The 27,526-nt window shown below is 34.4% G+C and overlaps 2 protein-coding genes across 3 annotated transcripts; one reads left to right on the forward strand and one right to left on the reverse strand.

The window, feature by feature from the left end:
- Positions 1-344: 344 nt before the first annotated feature.
- Positions 345-8,809, forward strand: LOC120337507 (organic cation transporter protein-like). Of its 2 annotated transcripts, XM_039405303.2 has the most exons (13): positions 347-606; positions 719-835; positions 1,277-1,403; positions 2,076-2,179; positions 3,162-3,316; positions 3,477-3,646; positions 4,363-4,497; positions 5,085-5,179; positions 5,792-5,926; positions 6,698-6,795; positions 7,340-7,448; positions 7,857-8,066; positions 8,345-8,671. In XM_039405303.2, the coding sequence occupies exons 1-13, from the start codon at positions 461-463 to the stop codon at positions 8,460-8,462; spliced, it is 1,719 nt and encodes a 572-aa protein (XP_039261237.2). In that variant the 5' UTR covers positions 347-460; the 3' UTR covers positions 8,463-8,671. The 2 variants fall into 2 exon arrangements, with proteins under 2 accessions (XP_039261238.2, XP_039261237.2); XM_039405304.2 differs by lacking the exon at positions 7,857-8,066 and having other exon boundaries at positions 345-606; positions 8,345-8,809.
- A 43-nt stretch (positions 8,810-8,852) lies between these two features.
- On the reverse strand, positions 8,853-26,885 carry LOC120337138 (metabotropic glutamate receptor 7-like). Its single transcript, XM_078117346.1, has 20 exons — positions 26,733-26,885; positions 26,320-26,409; positions 25,765-25,852; positions 25,299-25,372; positions 24,394-24,480; positions 23,715-23,808; positions 23,302-23,427; positions 22,419-22,580; positions 21,714-21,869; positions 21,234-21,301; positions 20,075-20,237; positions 19,417-19,554; positions 18,815-18,915; positions 17,123-17,250; positions 13,825-13,957; positions 13,278-13,478; positions 12,076-12,349; positions 11,371-11,453; positions 10,341-10,471; positions 8,853-9,304 (listed from the first exon to the last, which is right to left on the reverse strand). Exons 1-20 carry the CDS (start codon positions 26,871-26,873, stop codon positions 9,187-9,189), a joined length of 2,556 nt encoding a protein of 851 aa, XP_077973472.1. The 5' UTR covers positions 26,874-26,885; the 3' UTR covers positions 8,853-9,186.
- Positions 26,886-27,526: the final 641 nt, after the last annotated feature.

Below are 27,526 nucleotides of genomic sequence, written 5' to 3' on the forward strand. Positions count from 1 at the left end.
GTTTTTATTGCCACAAGTGAAATTCGGTGCCACTTTGGAAGCCCTATAATATATCAGCGTCATAAACTCACTTGCTTAACGGTTTTGAGTGTGGAAGATAAAGCACTGACTGATCCATACGTTAGGCGCACGATCGATTTTTAAGTAAATAAGAATTCAAAGTGCGCTCTATGGTCAGTGAAATACAGTAATTAGTTGCTTCACTACTTACGTCATTTACGCCGATTTACTCATCACAATACAGATTTACCTAAAAGGTATAGCGCCATTTCGCTTATCGATGATAACATTTGACGACGAGAGAAAGTCGTGAAATGTAGCTAACTAAACGTAATTCTTTTTGTTTTCATTGTAAATAGCATTGGCATTACTGTTAATATAGTCCTATAATTAATTACATATCATGTCCTTCGAGTAAGAGCACTTCAACGTTGTTTGTCTGCTCAAGGCCACAATTACGATGATCGATTTCGGAGTAATTCTCGACCATGTCGGAGACTTTGGACGATATCAGGTGGCATTGTGCTGCATGGTGTTCTATCTTACCGTATCTTGTGCAATGCATATACTCTCACCAGTGTTTTACGCTGCACCTATGGATTTCAGGTAAGGCGTCTTATTATTCCTTCCTTATATATATATATATATAGTTTGCAGTAGCCTACGGACTTGTAGGTTCTTGTTCAAAAAGTGTGCAATAACGTTTTACTTGTTTCAGGTGTCGCGTCCTATCAATTGAAAATCTAATTGTTAGCAAAAATGTTAGTGATGAATTCATAACAAATGCAACGTCGTATTTTAATCACGAGACTTCGAAGTATGACAGTTGCCAAAGGTAAGACATAAACATTATGGAAATTGCAAAAATATTGTGGTTGCAACTTGCATGTATGTGAGTGTTAGAGTGTACGTTCTATATACTACATTGGGCGTATCTTAAACTTATGAAACATAGTAGTATTTAGTAACACATTAGTATTTTATGTCTAGACTCTAGAATCAAGACATAATAATATATATAATAATATGTTTCCTAATAGTTGAATGCGTGATACTTCTAAACTTGCTGCAATTCTCCCGCGTTGCACACAGACTCGTGTCCTACATTGACCATAATAGTTCTTAAACGTATGAACATAGTTTATAATTTTCTAAATGCATGTTAGTCATTTTATTTCTAGAAACAAATTGCATGACATTTATTTTTTCTCTTCAGATTTGAGTCTGTACTTTTTTAAGTATTTGCAATTCTTACTCAATTCCTGGTTGTATTCAGGCTGCCGTTGAACCTCACATCATGCAATTTAACTATGGAATGTATTATGACAAATTCAACTCCAATTAGCTGTGTTGATGGCTACCATTATGATAGAACGGAGTTCACAGAGACTACTGTTTCGGAGGTAAGTTTGGTGGCCGCTTGAAATATATAGGTCATTGGTATTTAGTTTTGAAATACTTTTCAAGTTAACTGGTAAATTTTATTCGTTTCGCTATATTTTCCGAGTTTCTCACCTATTAGAAAATATTGGGTATTTTGTGATTGAAATATTTTCTGTCAACATCTTACGGTGGTACTATATGCGATCTCTGCTGCTGTGTTATCTCAGTGATTTTAGTTAGGTTTTGAACTGTGTTCTATGAAAATGTCTTCATTTTGATGCGTTAAATGTCATATAGTATATGAGATTAAACACGCGAAAGTGGCACCATTTTATGGGATTGAGATCATGCTAAGCAAGTGAAATCGCACACCAAACGGGCACCGATCTATTCTTAACATGCTTAAATAACCGATCGTGAACCTGCATAAGCTACCAATTCATTTGGCGTACTATTAATATCGATGTAATGGCTTCATTCAAGTACACAATATTTCAAATAAAAATCATATATTTGACAGATGTGACTAAAACCAAGAACTTCTCAATCCAGATATTATTGTATAATTTTGCATAGATGTTAAATTGAATCAAGAAGAACCAGGCATTAATAGGAGAGTTTTGAATTTAGACAAAAATATTTATAAACTTTTTATGAGGTTGTTCCTCACAAATCGTATTTACCTTGTTTAGTGGAATTTAGTTTGCGACAGATACTTCCTCAATACCGTAGAACATTCAATATTCTTCGTTGGTGCAATGGCAGGAGGATTTGTAGCAGGATATCTAGCAGATAGGTAAGCAGCAGGTATGATTATTTAACCTTTCTGATCTAAATCTCCGCAGTTAGATCCCCACGTAGTGCCATATCACCGATGATTTTGACATATTACGGTCTTTATAAAGCAAGCTCAAAGTAATGAACACGGAGGTACAATAACTAACGCAGTACCGCCGTACCGGGGTGCTCCCGTAGTATGTGCACCAAGATGGCACACAACCTGAACATAGTATGTGTAATAGGTTAGGGTTCAGGCAGTGCGCCATCTTGGTGCACATACTACGGGTGTCCCAGTACCGGTAACCCATACGATTCACCCGAAAACGTGTCTAAGCATTGAGTTTGCAAAATCAGAATTAAAAAAGAATTAAAAAAGATCGTAAAATATTCTTCCGAACTTGTTAGTTTCACAAATTCAATATATATATGTATATATATACATATATATTGGTGTCAGGAAAAGGTTATTATTTTTATATTATTATTAGGAGAAATACAAAGCACTTTGCAGAATAGCAACAATAGAAAATATGTGACTCAAATACGGTAAAAAAAACTTCACACTATTCAATTGCAGTAAAATTGCACACACTAAACCACGTTATTTTACCAATTCGCTACAGCCATTTTTTGTGGTATGGTGTGAACCGGTTTGTCGACAACTGTATTGCTGTCTTAAAAACTAAATATCTATATGTGTCTTGTATGCATATGTGTGTCTGTATTTTCTACTTTAAAAGACATCTTTGTTTCTTATTTGGTCTCGGGCACAGTATGCACAATTGTACAACAAACGTTTTCATGATAAAAATCCAATTATTTCTAATTTGTTGACTGGCTAAAGTCGCGTTAATAACTCAAATGATATATATATAATAAAATTTTGATTTACATTATTATATTATCCATACCTAATAGAATGTTGATTTGGCAATTCATTTTTAACGGCAATCATTTGTAATCCAGAATTGTATACATTAGTGAAATATATTTTACAGATTTGGAAGAAAACCAGCATTGATGTGTTGTTGCTTGGGAATTATAGTATTTGGTTCAATTGCATCTTTAGTCCCGTGGTTTCCTGCGTTTGTCGTTGCTCGCTTTTTTGTAGGAATGTGCGCCGTAGGACAGGATTTTTTAACGCAAGTTTATGGTGAGTTTGCGGTTTTTTAGTGTGACTCTAAAAAAATTGTCATTTACCGATATTTTGACATTTCCTCAACAAAGATTACGATCGTGTTTATCATTTTTGCGATTTTGCGAATGTATAATATGGCATCAAAGCTATGATTAATAAATATAAATTTTTCTAGTTATTGAAATCACGGGAAGAAAACGTACCACTGCGTCAATACTCGGCCAGGTTGCGTTTGGAATCGGACTTTTTGTCAACTCCTTCATTTCTTACTTTGTTCGAAATTGGAGATATTTTTATTTGATGTTGTCGCTTTTCAACGTACCATACATCGTATTTCACTATCTTGTAAGTAACTTAGTTTAATAGAATTCATTTGATGAATATATTTGATATTATATATCAGTTTCTTACTAACTTCTGGCAATGGATATATGTTTCAAAATTTTAAGGTATTCAAATTACCGAATATATCATGCTACAAGATCGTACCGTAGTTTCTGCATGTGCAATTATTAGGTGAGATAATTCGAGTCGAACAGTAAATTATTCGAATCGGTTTAGACGAAAATTCCGAATCGCCGCCAGCTTGTTTTTTTTCGCCAAAGGTCGAGGTAAATTCCCCAATTCCTTTATTGAAGCCTTATTTTTACAATGAAATTTTCACATATATATGAATATTTTTTGATAAAAAATGTTTTTTATTTTGTGTGAACTCTCAGCGAACTGTCTTGTTGGTGGATTCCATGAACCAAGTAATTCATGTGTTGAAAGAACCTATTACAATAAAAAATGCAATTACACATCTAGGTATTCGAGGTTCGATTCGAAAAACACATTCGATTCTGAAATCATCAGGTATTCGAAAATGCCCAGCCCTATTCACCATCGCCTAGTATTATACTTCGAAACTAATAATATGCGTTTTTCATGATGTAACACGGATTAAATTTTTATGATCATGATTATTCACTGAGATCAATATACCTTAAACGGAAAAATACTCTAAAATATTCCATCCCATCTATGTGCAGTGATTTAAAAAATATTTTTTAATATTACAGATTCCGGAGTCGCCCAGGTGGTACTTCTCTAAATCAAAAAATGAACTCGGTAAAAAAGTTGCGCAACGATTTGGAAAATACAACAAAAAGAAAATTACGCCAGATATTTGGAGAGAAGCAGAAATATCACTTAAAGTAAGATAAATACAATTTTAGTCTTAGAGTTTCATAGTTATATACCGAACATACTGTTTGACTGCTAATTTAAAATAGTGATGCAAACGCATGTTTCGTACTTCAAAATCTAATTCTAGAATATAGGGAATTTATATTTATTTGATTGTTCGAATCGTTTTGCAAAATTATCAAAGCATTAACTATATTTTGAAAAGACCGAGATATTCCGCGTTAGGCATTAGCCCCCTAACCTTGTTATTAAATCCCGGGTGAAAAATGGCGGACATGGTACCGGAATATGATGAATATTGATATATCATTTAGTTACTAGTTTAGCAGTTACCAACATAATCATATATCGCTGAAAATGTCGAATGGACGGAATTTATTGTTTTTAATATTATAATGTCCATATTCTCACATGGATTGTTGATCGATGTATAATTTCCTATTACATTCTTCGACTTGTCGCCTTTTGAAGATGTCCAGATTTCGTCCCGATGAATGAAGTTTTATGAAATTTTTCATAGTCACAGTTCAGGTCATACTTTGGCGATTCTGGATTGCAATTCTAGTGCGTCATATTTATAACTTTCTCTTCTCAGGATATTACTGATACGTCAAATGAAAAATACACATTCCTTGATTTATTCAAGCCGAAGAAAATGAGAATGATAACCATATGTATAAATATATGTTGGTATGTTTTTCGTTCAACCTTTTTCTATATTCCACAGATATATAAAATAATATACCTTTTATAATATATAATAAATACACGATATAACTTGAACTATTAAAAGAATAATATAACTCTTGTTTATAAATGATAAATCGACTACAATGTTTATTAAATATCTTAAAATCCTCATAAAATGATGTTCTACAATGTTAGGGTGAAATTAGTGACTTTCTATAATTTTTCTTTTCCAGCTCATTGGAATATAATATAATCGGTTATATTTTTGCATGAACTCTCTAATTTTTGTTTTATTTTTACAACCCCGTTGATATTTTCATCTCAGTCAACTAAAAAAACAAGATATAACTTCGAGAAATATTCAAATGAGCAGAATACTTTGATTGTAGTTTCGAACTCACTGGGCTTTTTATTAAAATGTTTTAAAGGTGTTGTAGACCCGATGACGGAGAAATCCGTTCTTCACAACTTCTGTCATTTATATATTATCTCTCAAACTTTAATGCCGACTGTATTTTGATCAAGTGACAAGTAAATTTACTCCGACTCTCTAGAAACCCATAATATTCGTCTTTTTGAGTTTTTACGAGTTAGAAATATTCTACTTTTTAGGTTCGTTTCTTTCATGACGTATATAGGTTTATCGTTGAATGTTGGAAGTCTAGCAGGAAATATATTTTTGAACAATGCATTCAATGGAGTCGTATCTGTCGTGTGTTCTATATTTCTTATTTTCACAATTAATAGGTAAGTTTTGAAGGCTATGAAGTAACTCAGCGACTATAATCAGAAAATTTAGTTTGCGTTACATCACTATTTGAAACGAATCGACATTTGATCGTACGAGTTGAATATCTCAGAATTTGTCTGTACTCGTATAAGGTTTTGGATTAGGTTGTAAAGCAGATTAATTTTTAATCTCCTATGACTGTTCAGGCATTACTTGGTCAAGTTACTAATCTCTATAATATATATGTAGATCCAACTACTGACTGTTTAATTTTTACGAATTTTTATTAACCATAACCATAAAGATTACGTCATAAGTTAAGTCTATTGGCAATTTAAAATTTGTTGTTCGTTATACGGCTGGCCCAAAAGTAGGTATACAGTTATTTTATTTATTTTTCATTACCTTCCAAGCAGCTAGAAAACTAATGTAAAATTCACACTGGATTTATTATCTAAAAAATAAGCAATTTTTGTGGTACTTAACAAGTAACATAAAGTGAGCTGCAAGTAGCTTCAAAGCATATAAAATAATTTAATAACTGTATACCTACTTTTGGGCCACCCTATATACTAACGACATTCAGAAATTGTACTTATATTCAAGGTTTATTTTGTATTGAAAACCCTCTTTGAATAATTGTGACCCAGTCCTGACTCCATGAACTTACTTTATTATTCTGATTTCTGAAGAATATTTTGTTATTTGAACCGGGCAATGTTGTTATTTTACGTATCTGTCTGTCGAATCTTTTCTCGCATTCACTATTTTAATTATTTATTATTCAGAATCAGTCGTCGTTTTCTTCTCAGTGGATCTATGTTTTTAACGGCAGTTGCATCATTTGGGTCTTTCTGTGCAATAATTTTCGGTGGCGATGCACCAGGTAAGAATCGATTTCCTTGTTTATTTCCGTAACAATAACTAATCAGTAATAAGTCGTAACGATGACGTAACAAATGTAATTTTTGCAGCAGCTCAGACACTTCTTTTGCTTAGCCAGATATTCAAGCGAAATTGAAACATTGCCTCGTTTTCGTGGTTTTTGGGATTAGCAAGTTTTTAGATGTTTTTCCAAAAATTAGTTGCAAAGCATATAACTTAATTGTCATTATGTCTCCCGGGGACCTTTAGTTTAGTTGCAATAATCAAACATTGAAACCCTGTCATAGACAAGTCGGAAATTATCTACCTGTAAGCGGTAGAAGTTTGATGCTTTTAATAAAAATGATAGTTTTGAACATGTCACCAGTTTGTAAACGCCAACTCTCCAAAACTCCAATATAAGCGTCAAAATTTTTGCAATGGTTAAATATAGGAAGAATATTTCAGTGGTCAAGGGTCGGGGAAACATCCATAAACTTCTTAAAATGAAGTAATTGACTTGACCAAATTATGACACAGATGAATGAACAAATTTATTATTTTAGCTGCTGCAACAACAGGAAGAGTATTAACATTCATTGCCTATCTTGGAAGTTGGATAGTGATTGTTGTATCGTTTATATACACAGCAGAATTGTATCCAACTGTAATTAGGTAAGATCGATTTGAGAGTTGTAATAATCAGTCTGTGTTTTTCGAGTGTGATGCATCCTCGCTTAATTGTGAAAGGTTTACTAATTTCAAATGTTGAAAAGTTAACGTATAACCGACACCCAAAACGAGAACCAGTATTAGAGTATTTCATACATACCTCCGTCTTTAACGTCTTAAAAACCGCTGCGTCTTATAGCTGGATGTGCCTAATTTTTAAATAATTAAAAACAAAATCAAAGCAATTAATCGACAGTGCGCCTAATAACTCGGTGCGCTTTATGGTCCGTAAATGGATTCCGACTTCACAAATTATCACACCCTTTTCAGATTGCCAGTTGTTTGTCTTACCACAATCTATTACAAAATTTGACAGAATGGCAAACTTTAACCATTTGTTATGATTTGCAGAAGCAACGCCGTGGGAGTTGCAACTGTTTCTGGCAGCCTAGGTGACATCGTGGCACCTATTGTGATATCATCTAAATATTCGTGGTTGCCGAGTATTGTATTTGGAATATTATCAACTGTAGCTGGAATTTTATTTTTACAACTCCCGGAAACTATTAATAAGCCTTTGCCAGAGACTTTCGAAGAGGCTGAATTATTCTATGCAAGCAGGTTCGTCGCTTCGATTAATTTCCCATAAGTCAATGAAATGTAAGAATACTCGTGAACAAAATTTATTTTAGAAATTGTGCAAAATTTTGATGGCAGAACTGTAAGTCGCTGTACTTTGCTGGCCAATTTAAAATAGAGTGTACAAAGTATAAACCCATTGACATAATCATACTCGAAACACGGCAAGAAGGACGAACACGAAGGACAAACAAGCCAATAAAATTAGAATATTTGACTATAGTCATTGGTCATTCTTTTAAACTTGCTTACATTTCTAGGAAACCACTGCGACCTTTTGTAAGTGATGTTCACACACAGCAATCTACCTTACTGCAGCAAAAAGAGGGCAATGACGATCAATTGGACAAAGATGTTATTGACCAACGGAGTTGCTAACCAGAGTCGAAATGTTTTTGTTGTAACTCAAATTCCAGTTTCTTGACAGCATTCGTCATCAAATTCGCACATTTTTGTCGTATGCTCTGTTTTTTTTTTGTTTGCCTAATATTCATTTTTTGTTCAGAATTTTCTATAAAATATACGACGACTGTAACAATCTCGTATCAAAATAATGTTCGTATATTATAATTTGTTTGGAATACGGTGGAGATGAATGGAGCAGCGCATAAGATCGCAGTATTTTCCATGGTATTCGTCGGGCGTGCACAAAAATAGACAGCGAACACAACTTGTATTCTGAAGAAAATTTATATGTGTAAAATAAGTTGGTGGAATCTTCATGACTTAGTTGCACGCAAATACTTACTTAGTATAAGACAAGATTCTCTTTGAGTAATACGCGCCGGCCTGTTAGTTATATTCTTGGTATTGCATTATGACTTACAGAAATGTGATCATTTCGCAGTGGCTAGACTGCTTCTACAGCCTGGTCACGCTGTCATTTCAAGATCTTCCTTAAGTATATAATATATGGAAACGTGCCGATCTGATAGTTATACCCCTTGGTATTGCATTTTCACTTGCAGAATTGCGATCAACTCTCAGTGGCTTGACTTCTATTTCTTCTACCTGTCATGCCAGCCACTGCGAAATAGGAGAAAACCTTGAGTGCCATTTACAACTTTGGATTCAATCAGTGAATCAGCATCATACTCGACTTTTATACTTTAACAGATGTACTTCGAGGTCGCGTGCCATTGCTGTCGACCGAATCCACACGATTATCAGCACAAGCAGTGGATATTGCGGTATGACGTCTGCTTATTGTTGAAAAACTCCTGAAACACAATGACATTGTCTAGATAAAATTCGTTAACGTGACATGTTTACACCGATCTCGGCCTCGCCCTCGACTCCAGTTTAATATATATCAGGGGTGGGCAAGGTTACTGAACCAGGGGGCCACACATTTTGTCCACCCAGACTGGAGCGCCATGTGAGTGTCACGTAAAAGGTTACATTAAATGATTGAAGGAACAATATTTACAGCGTTACAAAAGCAAAATTGGGAAACGATAATTCTTGTGCCAAAACTAAATTTAATCGCAATCTCAACAAATTCCTTGAGCTAATTTAGGTAAAACGTCAAACCGCAGCATCAGGCGGACTAGATTGATTTACCCAACGGGCCGGATTTAGCCCGTGGGCCGGAGTTTGCCCATGTTAGATATATATGTTCGATGCATCTCGCTAACTTCAAATCTATTTTACTAATATACGGAATACGGAATATACCATATTCCACAGACCATAAGGCGCACTGTCAATAAATTGTTTAGATTGCGTGTTATTCATAGTAAGTCGCACCAGACTATTAGGTGCAACCGGTAATGGTTTTGAGTATAGGCAATAAAGCAATACCTGATTCCGTATATTAGGCGCGCAGGCATTTAAGGCGCTCGGTCAATTTTTGATAAAACGAAGTATTTAAAGTGGACCTCATGGTGCGTAGAGTACGGTAATCCTTACATAGAGGGTGAGGCTTTTAAATTATGGAAAAGTGCTTAACCACTTCCAGCGATTTCATCTAGTAGTTCCAAAAGACAATAATATATTTAAGTACTGTATTCTATAAACGATGCATTTAACAATAGGTCAATCACCTTCTTCTTCTGCTATTCGGATTAATATTAAATTAACTCAAACTAAAATATTATACAATCAATTTGTACTAATTCAGATCTAAAATACAAAATTTTCTTGTGACACAGTTTTTAAAATCGGCCTGGGTATATCACATATACATTTTAAAATATGTTATATCTGTACAGTGTACACTATAAGATGTGTAAAGCCTGACGGAATAAAACTTACCCTGCTGGAGCCATAACTGATTCTGCGGTGTTTACTTCGGGATAAAAGATCATTGTATAACACCGCGGAACAAATAAACAAAATAATACAGTGATAGCACTGACACTTAGTGCGATGGAGATTGTTGTGAGCTGAAAAAGATTGAATAATCAAACAAAAGTAGGCAATGATGATAGGGTCTTTTTGGGGTGCGAAGTGGCCATATGAAGAATTTTTTGCTCAATCGCTGTTGTTGTTGCGACTTTTTTCGCGCGGAAATTTTTTTTTCTGCGTAAATAATTGGCCACTCGATTTCAAAATTCTTATGGGCCTAGATTTTCAGTTCAGTGCGTCCCAGAAAAAATAGGGTGATATAGCTTTTCGTAAGGAATTCGACAACGGATGATATTTTTGAAAATTCACAGTCTTTTCATAAATATAGGGCCGGGTATTTCGAATCGAATAGAAAATTTTTCCAATCTTTGTTTTTGCCCCCCAAAGGTCGAGGTAAATCACTCAATTTTTTTATTGAACCCATATTTTCAAAATGCAATTCTGATCTAGCTATGACTCTTTTCCTAGTGAGCTATTGAATAAACATGTTTTATATTGTACGTGAACACTCTGCAAACTGTAAGGCTGATGAATTCTATGTTTTTTTTTTTTGTCTGGATGACCCATCACATAAAAACGTTGCATACATTTACATATCTCCCAAGTATTCGAAATTCGATTCAATTCAAAATAAATATTCAATTCGATCCTGAAATTATCAGGTATTGGAAAATGCCCAGTCTCATCACAAATGATTGGAAAGTTACGTCGAATATGACAACTTCGATTGTGTTATGTAGCAAAATTGAAAATAAAGTAATAGAATTGTCTTTGCGTCAATTTTCTTGGTACTACTTTGGTATGGGATCTCATCGGTTCTGCGATCTCCGTGAGTTTAGTTAGAGTTAGGAAGTCAATTCTATGAAATAGTCTGTATGAGCTTGAGATCACGTTATGTGGGATCGCATACCAAAGTGGCACCATTACCTTCTCTTACCTTTTTGGGAATATCTGTTGAATTAGTAAAAAATAAAGGCAGAAATGCGATCCACGTCACGCACGTTGTATACATTGTAAAACCTGTTAAATAATACTCAGATTCAGTATTTTTAATTATTTATATCGTTCAAGGTTTATGAGAAGTAAAGTCGACATAGTTACTGAATGATATTCCAAGTCAGGACTCTCTCCCAATTACCAGTAGATGTAGAAAATGGGGATAGCTATCGAGTTATTATAGCTCGACGGTGTGGCGCACTGTGCCATAATAACTCGCGACGCATCTCACACTGCGTGGGTTCGAATCACGTGGAGGATATTTTTATGCACGAAACGATTGCTGGACTCCTCGCCGTCGTCGGGTGGTTCACGTAACCGTTAGGGCTTCCTCCACCATCAAGTCCATGCATCTGAAATAAATAACTCGCTAATCCACCAATGGACTGATAACCGGACGGCAGGCTGTTGTATGTCATATGAATAAGTCGTCTTATCGGCTTTCCTCTCCATGGATAAACTATGTAAATTGTAAATCCTATATATATCCTATATTTGTTCTGATGTAACTAGTTCTGTCTTTTTCACTTTATTTATTGCTATATACTAGGTGTATTTTGTATACATATTTGATTACGATACAATAAGTCGGTCAGAGTATTTCCCTGATATTGAATTCGTTTCTAATATATTCAAGTTTACTCACCTACAAATAAAGTCTCTCTAAATCCAGTAGGAACATTTCTGTTTATAGTTGCCAGAATTGTGCATATGATAATAATAACAAACGGATAAGCAAGTCCAACAAATAACTGCACATCCAAAATATGCTTGCATGTTAAAAATCCATCGTTTTCGCAGTAATGTATATAGCTTGACGGTGCGTGTATTATCAACCAACCAACAGCAATTATAACTTGAACGAAAACAACACACGTCGTCAGAAGTAAAAGAGGCATTGGTTCTAGGTAGGCCTTTGTCTGAAAATATGAATATAATGTATAAAAACACTTTTCAGTGTAATTAATGATCTTTATATAATTAATAAATCAAAATTAGTTTAACACGAAGACTGAGCCTTCTCTAGACCGTAAATGAAAGTTTGACCCACAACCAGTGACGTATCTACGCAAAATGGCGCCCATGGGAAAGTTCATACAGGCGCCTGTATCCTTGACCGATAAACTTTAACGACAGCTACTTAATTGATATGCTTGTACCTTATTTTTTAAATAAAAATACGACTTAAATTATTTCCAAATATGCCATCGAAACATCTTACAAATAAAACTTTTGCGCCCGAATCCAAACACCGCCCGTGGTTGCCATATCTTAGATACGCCACCGCCCATACCCAAAGTCCTAAAGTCCGTGCGTTTATTGTGTGTACTGGCTTGTACAAAAATCAAGACATAAGATCGTGTTTCAAACACGATTTCCGATTCTGATCGTAGGCCACTGATAATGGAAAGAAGGCTGAACACGCTATAAATGTACTAATGCTACACGCCTACAAAAAATCCACAGATTTATTGAACACGAAGTAGAACTATGGATCGTTTTGTTAATTTTATATTGTTGTGAAAACATCGCCTATATTCTACTCAACTACTGAAACAATTTCCATGGACAGTTATTTTCAGTGGTTAAAGCTGGTTGTTGTCGCTTGACGGATATTACTTTATCTTTGTGTGATGACGTCAACAAAATTAAAAATTGCGTGCCATGGTTTTGTGATCACATCTCAGTGATTTGTTGGCCAGAACACCGTTACTGTGAAAAAATCGATACTACTTCGTTTTGGCTTTCGTGACCATATATTTGAGCATTGCCTTGTGTTTCTATTAGTGATGGTGCCTTCATAAGTAAATCTGCGGAATGGAACATGTAGAACGTAATCTCACTCACCCTAGTTGATAAAATCCCTTTTGATTGAAAAATAAAAACCACTCGGAATGTTTTCATTAGCAATCCGGCGTACATACAAGCTGGTCCGAGAGATAATGTCAACCGTGTGGCGGCGCAAGAGATCATAGAAGGAGTTGTAGTAACAGTAAAACAGCTCAGTAAAGTAATGTATATTCCAAATAAAACAAAGAAACATAATTCCTGAAATGTAATATTACATAAGTATTGAGATTTACAAAATCCTGATTGCAATTTATTTGGATTTCTGCAAATGAGCAACGTTCTACTGTATTTTGTTGAAAATTGATTGACATGGCAGCTTGTCCGCCCTGTTTTCGTCAGTTACACACCCTTTTTTCGTTTAATTGAAACAGCTAAATACTGTGTTGCAAAATTACAAATTTTATCTGTATAGTAGCCGTAGCTATACACGGTGATGTTTGCCCAGAGTCTTAGCTCGAAATTTATATAGTTTGATGTCAATGTTGATATTCATTTTTTTTTGGGAAAATTTATAAAAAAAATTAAATTTATATTCGAGTCTCACCATTCCCGAAGCTCGAACTATAGCGGTTTGTCTGAATTTCAGATAAACAAAAGTTACAAACATGGTGCAGATTAAACCAAAAATACCGATTGAAATTGAAGCAATTGTGTAGTAATCTCTGAATTCCATTTTTCTAAAGAAAAAAGTCATATTTGGAAAGAAATCATTAAAAAATATCCAGAATTTGGCATCAAAAATTGTGTTCGTCATAATAATAACAGTGGAAAAAGATGTGGATATACCCCGATCTTTAAATGACTTCCTCTGGCGAAGAATTTCGTGGCGCTCGTTTAGACATCAGGTTTGTTTTAAAACAGCTATACAAGTGGCGCAATGGCAATCATGAGTAAAGTGATACTGCTATTAAGACTTACATTGGGGCACTGAGAACTAGGTTTTGACTCAATACGTAAAAAATTCTTCACTATAATGAAAGTCGTTCTTTTTCGAGTTCCATTAACATAATGTTAGACCCATCATACTCATATTACTCATGGCTTATATCTGGTAAATTGCATCAATCATAGCGTGGCCGTCCACACTCGTTACCTACACTTTATTTGCACGTATTGCCCACATATAATATAGCTTTAAAAATAAAAATGAACTTTCAAAATGTAAACGTACTTTTTATCAGGAAATGTACATAACAAATGGAAGTAAACAAACTCAAGGATATTTTCTTGGACGACTTAGTTAATATCTGATATGCTAAATGTGGGCGTTAACCTATTTCTTATCTGTTTATGTCAATACATATGAAGTAAACCCACAACACAAAGTACACCGCCATATATTGCGCCCCTTAAAGCAATCCCACATATCGTCACGCTAATAACCGAATTGCGTAATTCATTTTTAGCAGTTTTGAGGAAAACCTGAAAGACTTCCTAATGATATTGTTATGCCATTGAGAGTCAATAATTTGCCATGGTTCAATTTTTTGATCGTAGCCGGATTTAAGTTGATTTGTATGACGCAGTTAAGTGACGTCATAATGGCGCACTGTGACTTAGCCAGAATTGTGTATATGACTTGGGGACATACGCAATTTCGCAACTTTACTATATGCACCAGTTCTGAAAACTAAACATTCCAAAAACGAATGTAATTTTCAGTATCTACAATGTCTAATCCCCAAAATAGCTAATCAGTTTCAATTACATTATTTTTTATGTTTAAAAATATATATTTCAATAATATAACACGTTCTGCACACCCACCGAAATAAGACTAAGATTAAATATTAAGAATAAAACAGCAATGCACCCAATATAAAAGCGACCCAAGGTGAATTAGACTCGGACAGTGAAAGTGCACGCCTTCCTATACTTTAGTATAAATTCAAATTAATACGCGCTAAGCTAGAATCCGAGACGCAAAAACTCGAAAATACTTCGCCGAGGTTATTTTGCCTCTGTGACGTCACAATAGTCCTGCGGTAACAATGATAATTCATTATGACGAAACAATTGTACAAATGTGCATGTCATATTAAATCTTTATTTTTATGGGTTTTGGAATTCTTTATATAAAATCTGAGTTAACAGACAGGTACGCAGCATTACATAAATACCTATTTTATAAAAAACTCAAAATCGCCAAAAATGACTTACGCAATTCGGTTATTTGCGTGACGATATGGGATGCATCGTGTGACGAATATTAGTTGAATATGTGGTCTGCTGATCAACTAATTTTGCCTAAATGTGCTCCTTCTGAATGGGTCATTGCAATTTGCCATCCCCATCTAATATTAATTTATGAATACCTATTTCATTCCGTAAAAGATTAAATACCATGTTATATACTATCTGTACAATGAGTCTTCGCAGTACATACTTTACCTATGTTTTTATGAATTCCGCCTTGGCTCGCCCAGCGTAGAATGCGATTTGGTTAAGCTTAAACAATTAATCCAAAAGACGATTGAAAATCGACTTAAAAATTAAAATAAAATAAAATTGAGAAAATATTCTCTTCACTAAAACAACACTGTCTAGGTCAGGGATGGCGAACCTTTTTCGATGAATGGGTCGAAAATAATATTTTTATCGCGTAAAAGAAGAGAGTGGGTCACAGATATTTAATCAATGTTTGTATCTATAAAAAAAACTTCTGAAACAAATCTTATGAGTTTCTGTTGGTGTTGGTGTAGTTTTGGGCTTTACTTATGCAGTACTTCTATCAGGGACTTTTTATGGCATTCGATTTTATGAAATAAGAGTACGAAAACACGTATATGAATTACCAAAAACGTTTATGACGATGCGGCAAACTATTTCACTGTTCCAAAGCGTTTGGAGGGAATTCCACTCTGATAGTGTTATATTTTTTGATCAGTTTTCAACCACATTAAGGCACTTCTACACTGCCCCGTTGTTATTTCAGATTTCTAGGTTTTTATTTCAAGTCTGAAATTTTTTTTTCTCAACGACATTGTAGGCGATAAACTAATAAAAATCAAAGTGGCATCTAGTTCTCGTATTATCTCGACGCTGCGAGAAATAAACAGATCAATTGCATTGTTATGTCATAAACGATATCAGAGCCAATACCTGAATAACGGTACACGGCGGTGCAGACTTGCGTCTAAGATTAGGGGTTTTGAAAATATCCATACCGGTCCAAAAATTAACAATTTGAGAATAAGTGATCGCGGCCCCGACGGTACATTATAATAGTTTAGTTATTGTTAGATTAATTTATGACCGGTTTTATCAATTTTTATTACTAATATGTTAGCAATTTATTTTTATTTTATTCGTGCCTTGGCGGGTCACGAATAAAACGCGGGTCAGTGGTTCGCCATCCCTGGTCTAGGTAAATGGTTCCTTTTTTTCAATCGACACAAATTTTTTAAAAAAAGTCCCAATATCTTGCGACCCAAAGATATCGTCACATTCTGAACGGCGTGTAGTGGTTTGACTAATATAAAACAATCATTTTTACATGACATTTATTCCCCACAAACTATCGCAAAGTGGAAAAAATGGCGGATTTTTGAAATCGTGGCGTGACTTCACTCAGCAAAATGGATCTGCAAAGTTTTTATGCTGTGATACTCCCTACATATACAATTACTACTGAGCAGCACTTCAATACCAAATACATAAAAAAAAACAAAATCCACTAGAAAATAAAATCAGCAACTTTTGGGGTTTTGTTGAAAAAAACAAAACAAGCGACCTAAGAAGATTTTCAGGTGACCAAGGTTTGGGTCGCGACCCATAGATTCGAAGAACACTGGCCTGGGCGATTAGTTAAGTTATTCGGTTAAAACATGAACTCGGCTTACCGAATTGGTATTGGCTCACATCCATTTTTTGTCCTGTTTGGCATTTCATCTCGCAGACATTCAACGCATTGGGTTCCGTTTGAAACAAATTCTCTTTGGTTGCAAGTTTGACAAAACCAACAGCAAATCTAGAAAACAAGAATGTGATGCTAAAATATATGGACACGAAAGCCAAAACGAAGACGTACGGGTATGCAATATGTCCCAGTTGACTAGCGGTTTCACGGTCTTCACGACTTTGCTTGAGCATCAGATCGCGAAAGCGCAACCGTCAGAAGGTGCGCAATTTTCAATTTTGCTGACGTCATCATACACAAATTACAAATCTCTTTGAGCCCACGGAAAATAAATAAGTTAACAGCCTTCTGGAGAAATATACAATTTTTAACCACTGAAAATTTCAAGGCAATAGGCCCAGTGGGTAATGAGAATTTTTTCATAACAACAAGATGAGAAAAGAAATTCTAACAGCATAATGAATAACAATTCATATAATTTTTATTTGATCGATCGCTCAAATATATATATACTAATCCACAGCAGCATACAAATTTTTTTTTTTCGAAGTCCGATCAACTCTCTTATATTGACAATAACATTGTTCAGTAAACAATTCTTTATTCAAGTAAATATCTTCTTTCGCTAAATATGCAGCATAGGCCATAATACGAACACGTTAAAATTTCATTATCGTCAGTCTTATCATTGAAAAATCGAACCAAATTTCCAACTGGTATGTAACTGGTGTATAATCCCGGTTTCAGAATAAATAATATATAAATATTACAATGGTTGATATTTTAATCTTGAATAATTAGTGGATTTCGTAACTTGATGGATTGAAATATAATTTGTAGAATTTAATGATGCGTTAAACGACTTGACAATTATTCAAACCTATACATGTAAGCATTATCGCGTTCTTTACGATTTATGCTGATTGATTTCTCGGGTTGATATCATTGCATCGTTATTTATTGAACGAAACATAGAAACAGGATAATTCTTAGGGAGAATCGTCGTAAAATACGGCCTGAATACTTAATTAAAAACAATATTTTCTATATTTCATTCGCGGCATGTGTGGTCGGGCATCTCTAATTCGTAGCAGAGGTTAAAGAGCAGTATTTTTTCATACTTGAGCTCCCTGATAAATAGGGATAGAAGCGAGATAATAAGAGTGGTCTTATCATTGATTGAGATTTTTAAAACTCTTAAACATTATAGGACTGAAGGCGATCTCGTTCCAAATGACTTCACTATCGATCACAATTTACTGACAGAATAATCCAACGTGAAATTCCATCATTCTATTCTGAAACAAAATTTAAGAACATATGGGCGCGATGACCTAATAGGTAGTGAATGCATCGTCCGAGATGAGGTTTTGCATTACAGGTTTGAGATAACACAAAAATACATATTTTCATCTACGAACTAACCTAACAAATTATTATAATAATTAGGCATTGGATTTTTTAACATTTAGACTTTAGGATTAACATTTCAAAGATCAAAAACACACAAATATAGAGTGCATAGGTATTGATGTCAGCAAACTCCTCCCGCTTAAATGCCGATGTTAATAAAAAGAAGTCTATGGCTTTATTACAAGTGTTTAAATTTTTATCGTTTATATAATACAGTTAAAAAAAAATATTTTTTGTGTTTTATTATTCTAAACCAGCTGACCTTTTCTTCTGCTATTTTCGCTTGTCCTTGTTTACATGGTTGACTGCAAGTTGAGTGTGTGGAATTCAATATTGATTGTAAATTTATCGTCCAATCGATTCCTGTAACTCCGACAAAAATTCTTTGTAATTATGTGCAGTGGCGAAAGGGTATCAATCTTACAACATAGCACGATTTTAAACGTATAAAATGGTATGGAAGTACTACATATATATTTTAACCATTTCAAAAAATATAACAGTATCGTATTAAACTACCAGTATGTACTTCACCGGCTATTCGGATAATTTTAACTTATCTATATTTTCTATAACTGATCTATATGTAAATATTAGGAAATGTATGTATGTATATATAAATTGCTTTGCTGCTTAAAATCTTTTGGCGCTCCAGAAGCGTGTGTACCAATATGAAGGTAACAGGTGGTGTATTCACTTGTCTAACACAGACAGTGTTCAAACTCGTAATAGAACTAAAATAAGGAAAATCGAAATAAAATGATGGCCTAACCCTAACCTGGTACACACACAACGGGAGTACCAATCATTTTTATTTAGTTTTAACAAGTTTCACAGTTTCAAATTCAAGAACAATTTACCAACCGTCTTCGTTGTATATTCCGACATTTCTCCATCTCTTGACCAGTGATGTCGAATCAACATTTTTATCAAAATATAAAATATCATAAATTGGTTTTGCATCCTGATTTTCATCAAACATAAAGACTCTTCCTTCGTCAGCTGCAAAATATAATAATACATCGTAAAACTAGGTCAAATATGAAAAAGGCAAATTAAGCAATTCATATAGACTTTAATCGATTACTTTCATTTTCTTGCGAGCATTTCATGGATAACAAACTTTGATTTGTAACTTAATTATATCGACAACACGACTGGATGCCAATAAGTAAACAATGCCACAAAATAGTCTACCGTATTAGATTATAAGCCGATGCACCTAATGTATAGATCAGGTAGTGCTTTGTGATGTAATTGCTTACACTTGAAACCAGCACCGTCACTGCTTCAACCCGTTGCGCCTTACAGCCCAATGCGCTTTATGTACGAACAAAAAATAATAATCTAAGCAATGTATTGATAGTGCGCTCTGTAATAGGTGCATCTTATGATCCGTAAAACACGGTAATTCAGAATCAATGATATGCAAGAGCAACTGTATACCGATATTATTAACCATCAAATGCGAAAAAGTAAAGATTTGGCTTTTTCAAAAAATATTGTAATATCTCTTCCATACTTAAAAATGAAATATTTCTCATGTAGCGATAAATATCAGATGCAACTTTATTTGTTCCTGCTTTTTGCTTTAATTCTTCACACATTCCTGGCTTGTTATTGCAGACATCTTTGTGATATTGGTCGAGTGAGTTTATAAATGCATATGTTGCGTCACCGATTGCCTGAAATCATATACAAGGTTGTTCGTCATTTTATTAATAGAACTGAATAAAAAATGCTCAGGCTCTGATAATGATTAGGACAGGATTCACATATTTATCCCGCGGAGAGGAATGTCGATAAGTCGGCTAAGTCGTAAGGAGAACTGGTAATGATTAGGACAGGACTGACATATTAATCCCGAGGGGAGAAGAGAGCCGATAAAACGACTCAATCATAAGGCGAACCACGGCCTCTCTTCCGGATAGCAGTACAGCTGTTACGTGAAACACCCCACAGCGGCGAAGAGTCCAGCAATCCTCTCGCACACATAATTATCCTCGCATGGGATTCGAACTTGCGAACCCATGTAGGGTAATCAGAGGTACGGTTCATAACACTTAGCACGATGCGCCATACCGCCGAGCTTAAGGTATGGGCAGTAAGGTATGAAAAAGCAAGTTATTTATTCAGATGGCAAAGTCCGTCATGGAATCACCCAGTTCGAGGTCAGAGTACAAAGTTGAAAGTTTACATAAATATCAGGTTTGAGTGCTTGCTAGCTCGCCACTCAAGGTTGTACTAAATTGGCAAAGCTATGCCAAGTCGGGATGAATCATGTTTATCAAACTTCATCAAACAATAGCCTTTCTGTTGTCGAAATGATTTTTAACGTGGTGTTAATGACTGATTGGTTTATTTCAAAACTTGATAGTTTGAATATATTTCATGTTTCATTGTTTAACGGCCTGTAGTAGTGAGATAATGTATAATAATGAATCAGTTTATCATACCACTTCAAAAATAGAAGAAACACGTCATATATTTTGCAATGTGGTAATTTTTGTAATCACTGCGGCACAAGAGATAGCCAGAAAGAACCATACAACATGAAAATTTCGAGACTATTCTATCTGACGGTGTCAATAGCCTCACTTTCCAAATCTTTAACCAATTTATGACTTCAATAAAGAGTTATTAACGTATTTTATTAGCTATAAAATATCAAATAAACATACCGTATTTATCGTAACGAAGTCAGGTATACCTTCATCTTTGTTACAAGGACGTTTACCGTGGGTTGTGCCTTGATGAAAACATGCAGTTTAAACTGGGTGTTGGTATTTACAACTCACTTTTATTGCCTTTGGCTTGAAACCATTTTAAGGGATAAATATATCTTGATAAAAACAATTGTCAGTTTGAATAGATCGCTTTCAGTTGGCTGGGCACGCATAATAAATCATCAACTTGTGACGCAATCACTATGACTATGTGATGCTAGTAAATTATTACTGTTTTGTCAAAATATTGACGTTATGAGATTTTCCGTAGGAGGCATGTTTGAACCGAATATTAACTGTAACAACCGAATATTATTTTAAATGAAATTTAAGAGATAATTTACACACAAATTTTTATCGAATCCAAGACGATGGAAATTTTTATCAACAAGTTCAAATTAAAATCACAAACCGTTATAATTATAAAACACATACCGCTTTCAAGAGAGCAGTTCTTTTGATGCCTAATGTATTCTGGCCACCAAGGGTTTAAATTCGATCTATTTCCTGTGTACGTTTCTAATGTCAGGCTTCGCATGTGTTCCTCGAGTCCTTTGGTGAATGAAAATTTCGGCTTAAATCCTACCGCCCCTGGAAAAAAGTCGTATCATGTACCATGCAATATGTGTATAAGCCAATTATACCGAGATATTTTCCATTCACGCGCATGCAACACGCAAGTAATGTTACAATAAGATTTAAATCGGATAATAGGAATGGGACATTTTACTATGATATAAATATATCATACAGAATTAAACAAATACTAATTATTCACAATAAACACAAGTTTATAGGCTGGTATAAGTTTATTCCGACTCCGTAATCAGCAAAACAGGCGATAAAATAATTGATAAAAATAAATGAATAAAAACTGATTATAGAATCAGGAGTGCAAACAAAACCTTAGTAAGGTTCATAGCGTTCAGAATTTAAGTTGGACGGTTTTGCCAAAATAAGTAATACGTGTTCATTTATCAAATGCACACATACACAACCACAGAGAAATTATAAAGTAAGAAAAACGCGGAAAACTTAAAATAAATTAGTAAATGGAAAATAAAGTGAAAAAAAAATTTCTTCGCCACACCATATTAATAATTTTTTGACGTTTACCGTTATCACGATTAGTAGCAATACCTTCTAAGCTTTCTATATATGAGTCGTCCGTGTGATCAATGGGAAGCAATCCACTCCATCTATCTGATCCTATCCAAGAAAACTTTCCCAGAGCTCCAGGAACAACATACGCTGCTTGCATTATCATCTCAACGTAGGGCCGTGTCACAAAGAGAATTACAACTAAACAATCAGTTTAGAAAAAAATTATGTTCGAAATTTCTTGTGATCAAGTAATTGGGGCCATGCTCGGCGGCGAATAGTGCTAAGCGTTATGAATACGCTTGCCACTGCTCTGATTACACTGCTTGGGTACGCAAGTTCGAATGTATTGGGGATAATTATGTGCGAGAGGATTGCCGGGCTCTTCGTCACAGTTGAGGCTTCCTCCATTATCGAGTTCATGATTCCGAAACAAATAACTTGCTAACTAATCTCATACCCGACCTGGACTGGTAACCAGACGAGAGGCCGTGGTTTGCCATATGATTAAGCCGTCTTATCGACTTTTCTCTTCCCCGGGATAAATATGTAAATCCTGTTCTATCTAAAACCTTTCTATCTAAAAAGCCTTTATTATTAATCTTGCCACGATTTTTAGATCATTTTGTTTCGTCACTATTAAGTTTGCATACATATATATTTAAAGTTCATTCAATTTAGACAATTTAACTACTGCACATGTGTTCCTCGAGTCTCTGGAATCTTTCATCGGGGATTTGCTTTACCAAAATGGTTGAAAATCACTAGTCTAAACTATCTAATTCATTGTAACTAATTAGAATAAGATGTGAATATATAATAATCCACTTAAAATGGAAACTAATTTTATCAATATTCAAATTCAAAAAATCAGGAAAATCAATTTTAATGGAATGGTATAGTAAACCAATCAGCAACTAACCTCTCGCATTGTCTTTTTCCATCAGTTCTTCAACAACAAAATTTAAATCTGAATATTCTCTGGTACGATCGAGAGGAATAGCAGTAGCAATGCACACATTTACATTCTTCAAATGACGGAGAAGTTCTAGAAAGATGTGAAGTAACTTATCAGTCTCTTGATCAAAGTAAAGGGTCGACAGCAAAAGCGTAGTCAGCCTAAAATAGGGGGGGGGGGGGGGGGGAGGGGCAATTATTTTTTGTAAAAATGATGTAAAAAAAACGTACGATTTTGTGTATCTCTGCAAATGCCGTAAAATCGCTTTCCAAAAAAAATGTTGAAAAGTTTTTTGGGTGTCCATGGCCTTTCCCCATGGAACTATGGCCTATGGTTGACAGAAAAAATGAATTTGTTATTTAGTCATTAATTTCTACCTGAATATCCTCGAACTCCGTACTGATCATCGTCATAGACAATTGAAATATAATTCCATTTCATTTGTGTGATAAATTCTGTGATAGCGAGAGTCTGTAAAATATAACATTGTCACATGTATTGATTTTGAACTATCGCGACTATGTATTATTAGAGAAAGCAGGAAATTACAGGTGACTAAATTCACTCTTCATACTATAATATATATAAGAAACGCGGTTAAATTTGTGTGGCAGAATTTTTCTATAGAAACTAATAGTCAGAATGAGCGTAATTTAGAAAGAGGTAAAATCTAATAAGTGAAAGAGGAAATATTGGCTTGAGACAATGAACAATAACTTTATTTCGTCATGCAAGAAATCACGAATAATTCAAATTCATGCACAAAGTATTATATATACATTAGAATACTGGATTTCATCGCAATAGACCGAATCGACCGACCGAGTCGCGAAGGACCAGTGTTAAAAAATTCTGATTTTTTAGTTGCAATGTTATCTGATCACAATTAGCTCTGATGAGATCTTAATATCGACCTTCACGTCAATGCATGACATGATATTTTTACAATGCTAGCGAATATAAAGTACCGTAATAAACATGGAAACATTAGAATTGGATAGAAAACTGCTTGATTCTTAAAACTATCAGAATAGAATAAAACCTTTCTATATTTACCTGATGTATATCAGGGGGAACAGTTCTGAAGAAATATTCAAATAATTTTTTGTCACTCAAATCAGGACTCGTAGACCAATAGCTAACCTGAAATTTAAAACAGTAATTTAGAAACTAAAAGTGAAAGATCTTCAGGTGTGTTCATGTTCTAGTGCCCGAACTAGGATTTGGATCTATTGTGTTTCAAAAATACTCTATGGCTGTTTTGTTTTAAGCGCTATATACATATATCTCTAGATCTAATACGTCAGCAGCTTTGAGTCATTTCTCTTCTAACATGTTGGTATTGTGCAAAAAAATTAATTATTCATTATAAACGATTTTTCCCGGAGACAAATTGTCGCTTCTGCATTTAATTATATGATTTTGTAGAACAAAGGAGCAATGATCAAATATATAAACACGAAGACCAAAACGAAGTTGTATGGGTATTAAATCTTTCACAGCACTGGTGCCGTAGTCTTCACGATTTCGATAGAGCATCACAACACGACGAACGCAGAACCGCCACAAGGTGCGTAATTTTTATGACGTCATTACACACAAAAACTAATACCGTAAAAGCCACAGAAATTTTTAAAAAAAGGAAAAGGGATGAAGAAATCTAGCGAAAAAATTTTAATCACTGAATTTCAAAGCCATTGGTCAGATGGTTAATATCCGGCGATTTTTTTCACAAGTCAGACAAGTTTATTTTCCCAACCAGTAAAATCAACAACAATCGAACACAAATTACGAGTAAATGATAATTACACGTTCTTATTGGGGAAGGGAAGTCGTGGGGAACCAAAGCTGGTTATTGAGCAGCGACACCGACACACGACAAGAAGAAGAAGAAAAGAAGGCTAACAAGAACAACAACATAATAGCAAAACGATCCATATGTACGTGTCCAATAACGTTACCTGGGGAATAGAGAAGACTTGTAAAATACGAGCTAATTGCATAGATACCGAGCTCCTTGCCCCTCCCACGACACCTGTAATGTGAAAAGTATTATTGAGCATTTATTGACTTTTTATCGAAGTGTTTTCTTTCATGCTACGTTAAAATTTCATGGTACATGTAATCTTTTCTTGGTAATTTTGGGGTATAATTACTAATACTGGTTTTTGTGATGTTTATCAAGTGACTGATTATCCAACTATTTCTGATCCATGTAGTAAAAATTCCAATGTTTCCATTACATTCAGTCAAATACACACAACTGCAGCAATTCACAAATTAGTTCATCTGCATGTTAATTAAACAAAATAGTTAAGGAATTCCTGGTACGCTTTGCTACTCGGCATGAGTTCTTTTTTGAGCATTTATAAATAATTTATCATGAGTATAGCCTACATGAGATAGTATTAACCAGGAAACGATTACCTGCTAAAATTCTGCTTCCGTACTCTTTTGAACAGTTGTAGGAACATGTTTCAGATATCAAATATTTTCTTAAAACGTCCAACACAATCTGGTGAATGACGGTAAATCATTATCTATACCGAGTACTAAATTGTGCAATCGGATGGGAGCAATCAAAATAAACTTTACAAATTTTTTGTGAAGTGACCATTGCTAAATCCTTACGCATCATTCAGAATTGAAAACCATCATTAGAAGAGTCATGGAATACTCAAACCTAATCTCAACATGATAGAAAGATTTCTGTATTGGGAAATTCGGTATGATCGATGGTAACGTGACGAGATCGGGGAGTATTTTTGAAAATTACATCACAAATATAAAGGTTTCTTCTCCGTCATATATAAAGACCTATTATTTATTAGTTATTCTACACTTACGTGTAAAATAAACCCTAGCTTCATAGTTGAATTTAACTTAAAAAAAATACCTTAGTCTTCATACATAAAAGTTAACTTTGTAGTGACTTTAAATGTTAATAATTTTCTTGCCTAATGAATATCTTAAAAACATTACCACTTTAAGTGCATGAGAATCCGAGTTACATGAGTTAATCATAATTGTCCCAAGTTTTACTCCAGGTAGAATATCATCATTGGAATTTACCTAAAAAAAAAGGAAGCCAACGAGAATTTGATGAATATAGTATATATATACATACCAAAGTCGTGTGCCTCGTTTGTAGAAAAAAAGTTCAATACCAAATACCAAAGATTTAAAATATAACCAAATTGTTATCTGCCGAATTCTACACAAGGCGCTATCAGACTACAAAGTAGCCTTTTTCAAGTGAAAAAGTTACATATTTTTTTTTATAAATTATTTATCAGAAAAACAATTGATTCATGAATTCAACATTCAATTTGATCATATTTTCCATAAAAATCAGAAGTATACATTTGCAATGATGCAATGAAATAAGTAAGAACCTTTTCTATAATCATATTCACTTGCTCGACCAATTGTATCCCGATTTGATAAAGTGAATTAATACATCTTCCCTCTGCATTACTCTTGCTTACAGGAATTGCAACTGCAATCAGTATGTCACCGTCGCGATATTGAATCATTTCACCGTAGTTCACCTTACAAACAAGAGAGCGGTTTTCAAATATGTGGACATGGAGACCAAAATGAAGTAGTTCGGGTATTCAATCTGCCACAGTAGACTATACCGCAGTCTTAACGACTTCACCTGGCCACTAACGCGAACGCGGAACCGTCACAAGGTGCGTAATTTTTAATTTTGATGACGTCATCACACACAAAAAAATGAATCCCATAGAGCGCACAGGAATTTTTGAAATAAATAAAAAATACACTTTTCAACCACTGAAAATTTCAAAGCAATTGGTCTAGTAATTAATGAGAAAGGTGATTTTTCTAATAAGGTAACAACAAGAACAAAAATGAAAATAATAATAATAAGTTTATTTCGATTCCATAATCAGAATAACAATAAAATGATTGGTAAAAATAAATAAATAAAAACTGATTATGAAATCAGGACAGTAAACAAAACCTTAGATAAGGTTTAAAACGTACATACAAAATGACAATGGACAAAACAATCTATATGACCATTCTGTCTATAAAAATGTAACAAATGTTGTGTTTGGTGACGTTGTTATTGGTTTATCGGTTTTCCAACTAATGCCACACTCCGATCACGCGACAAATGTAGGAGCGGTGGTCTGCCTCATGGTTAAAGCGTCAGACTTGG

The sequence above is a fragment of the Styela clava genome, chromosome 10 (genome assembly GCF_964204865.1).
Source record: "Styela clava chromosome 10, kaStyClav1.hap1.2, whole genome shotgun sequence".
Taxonomy (NCBI): domain Eukaryota; kingdom Metazoa; phylum Chordata; class Ascidiacea; order Stolidobranchia; family Styelidae; genus Styela; species Styela clava.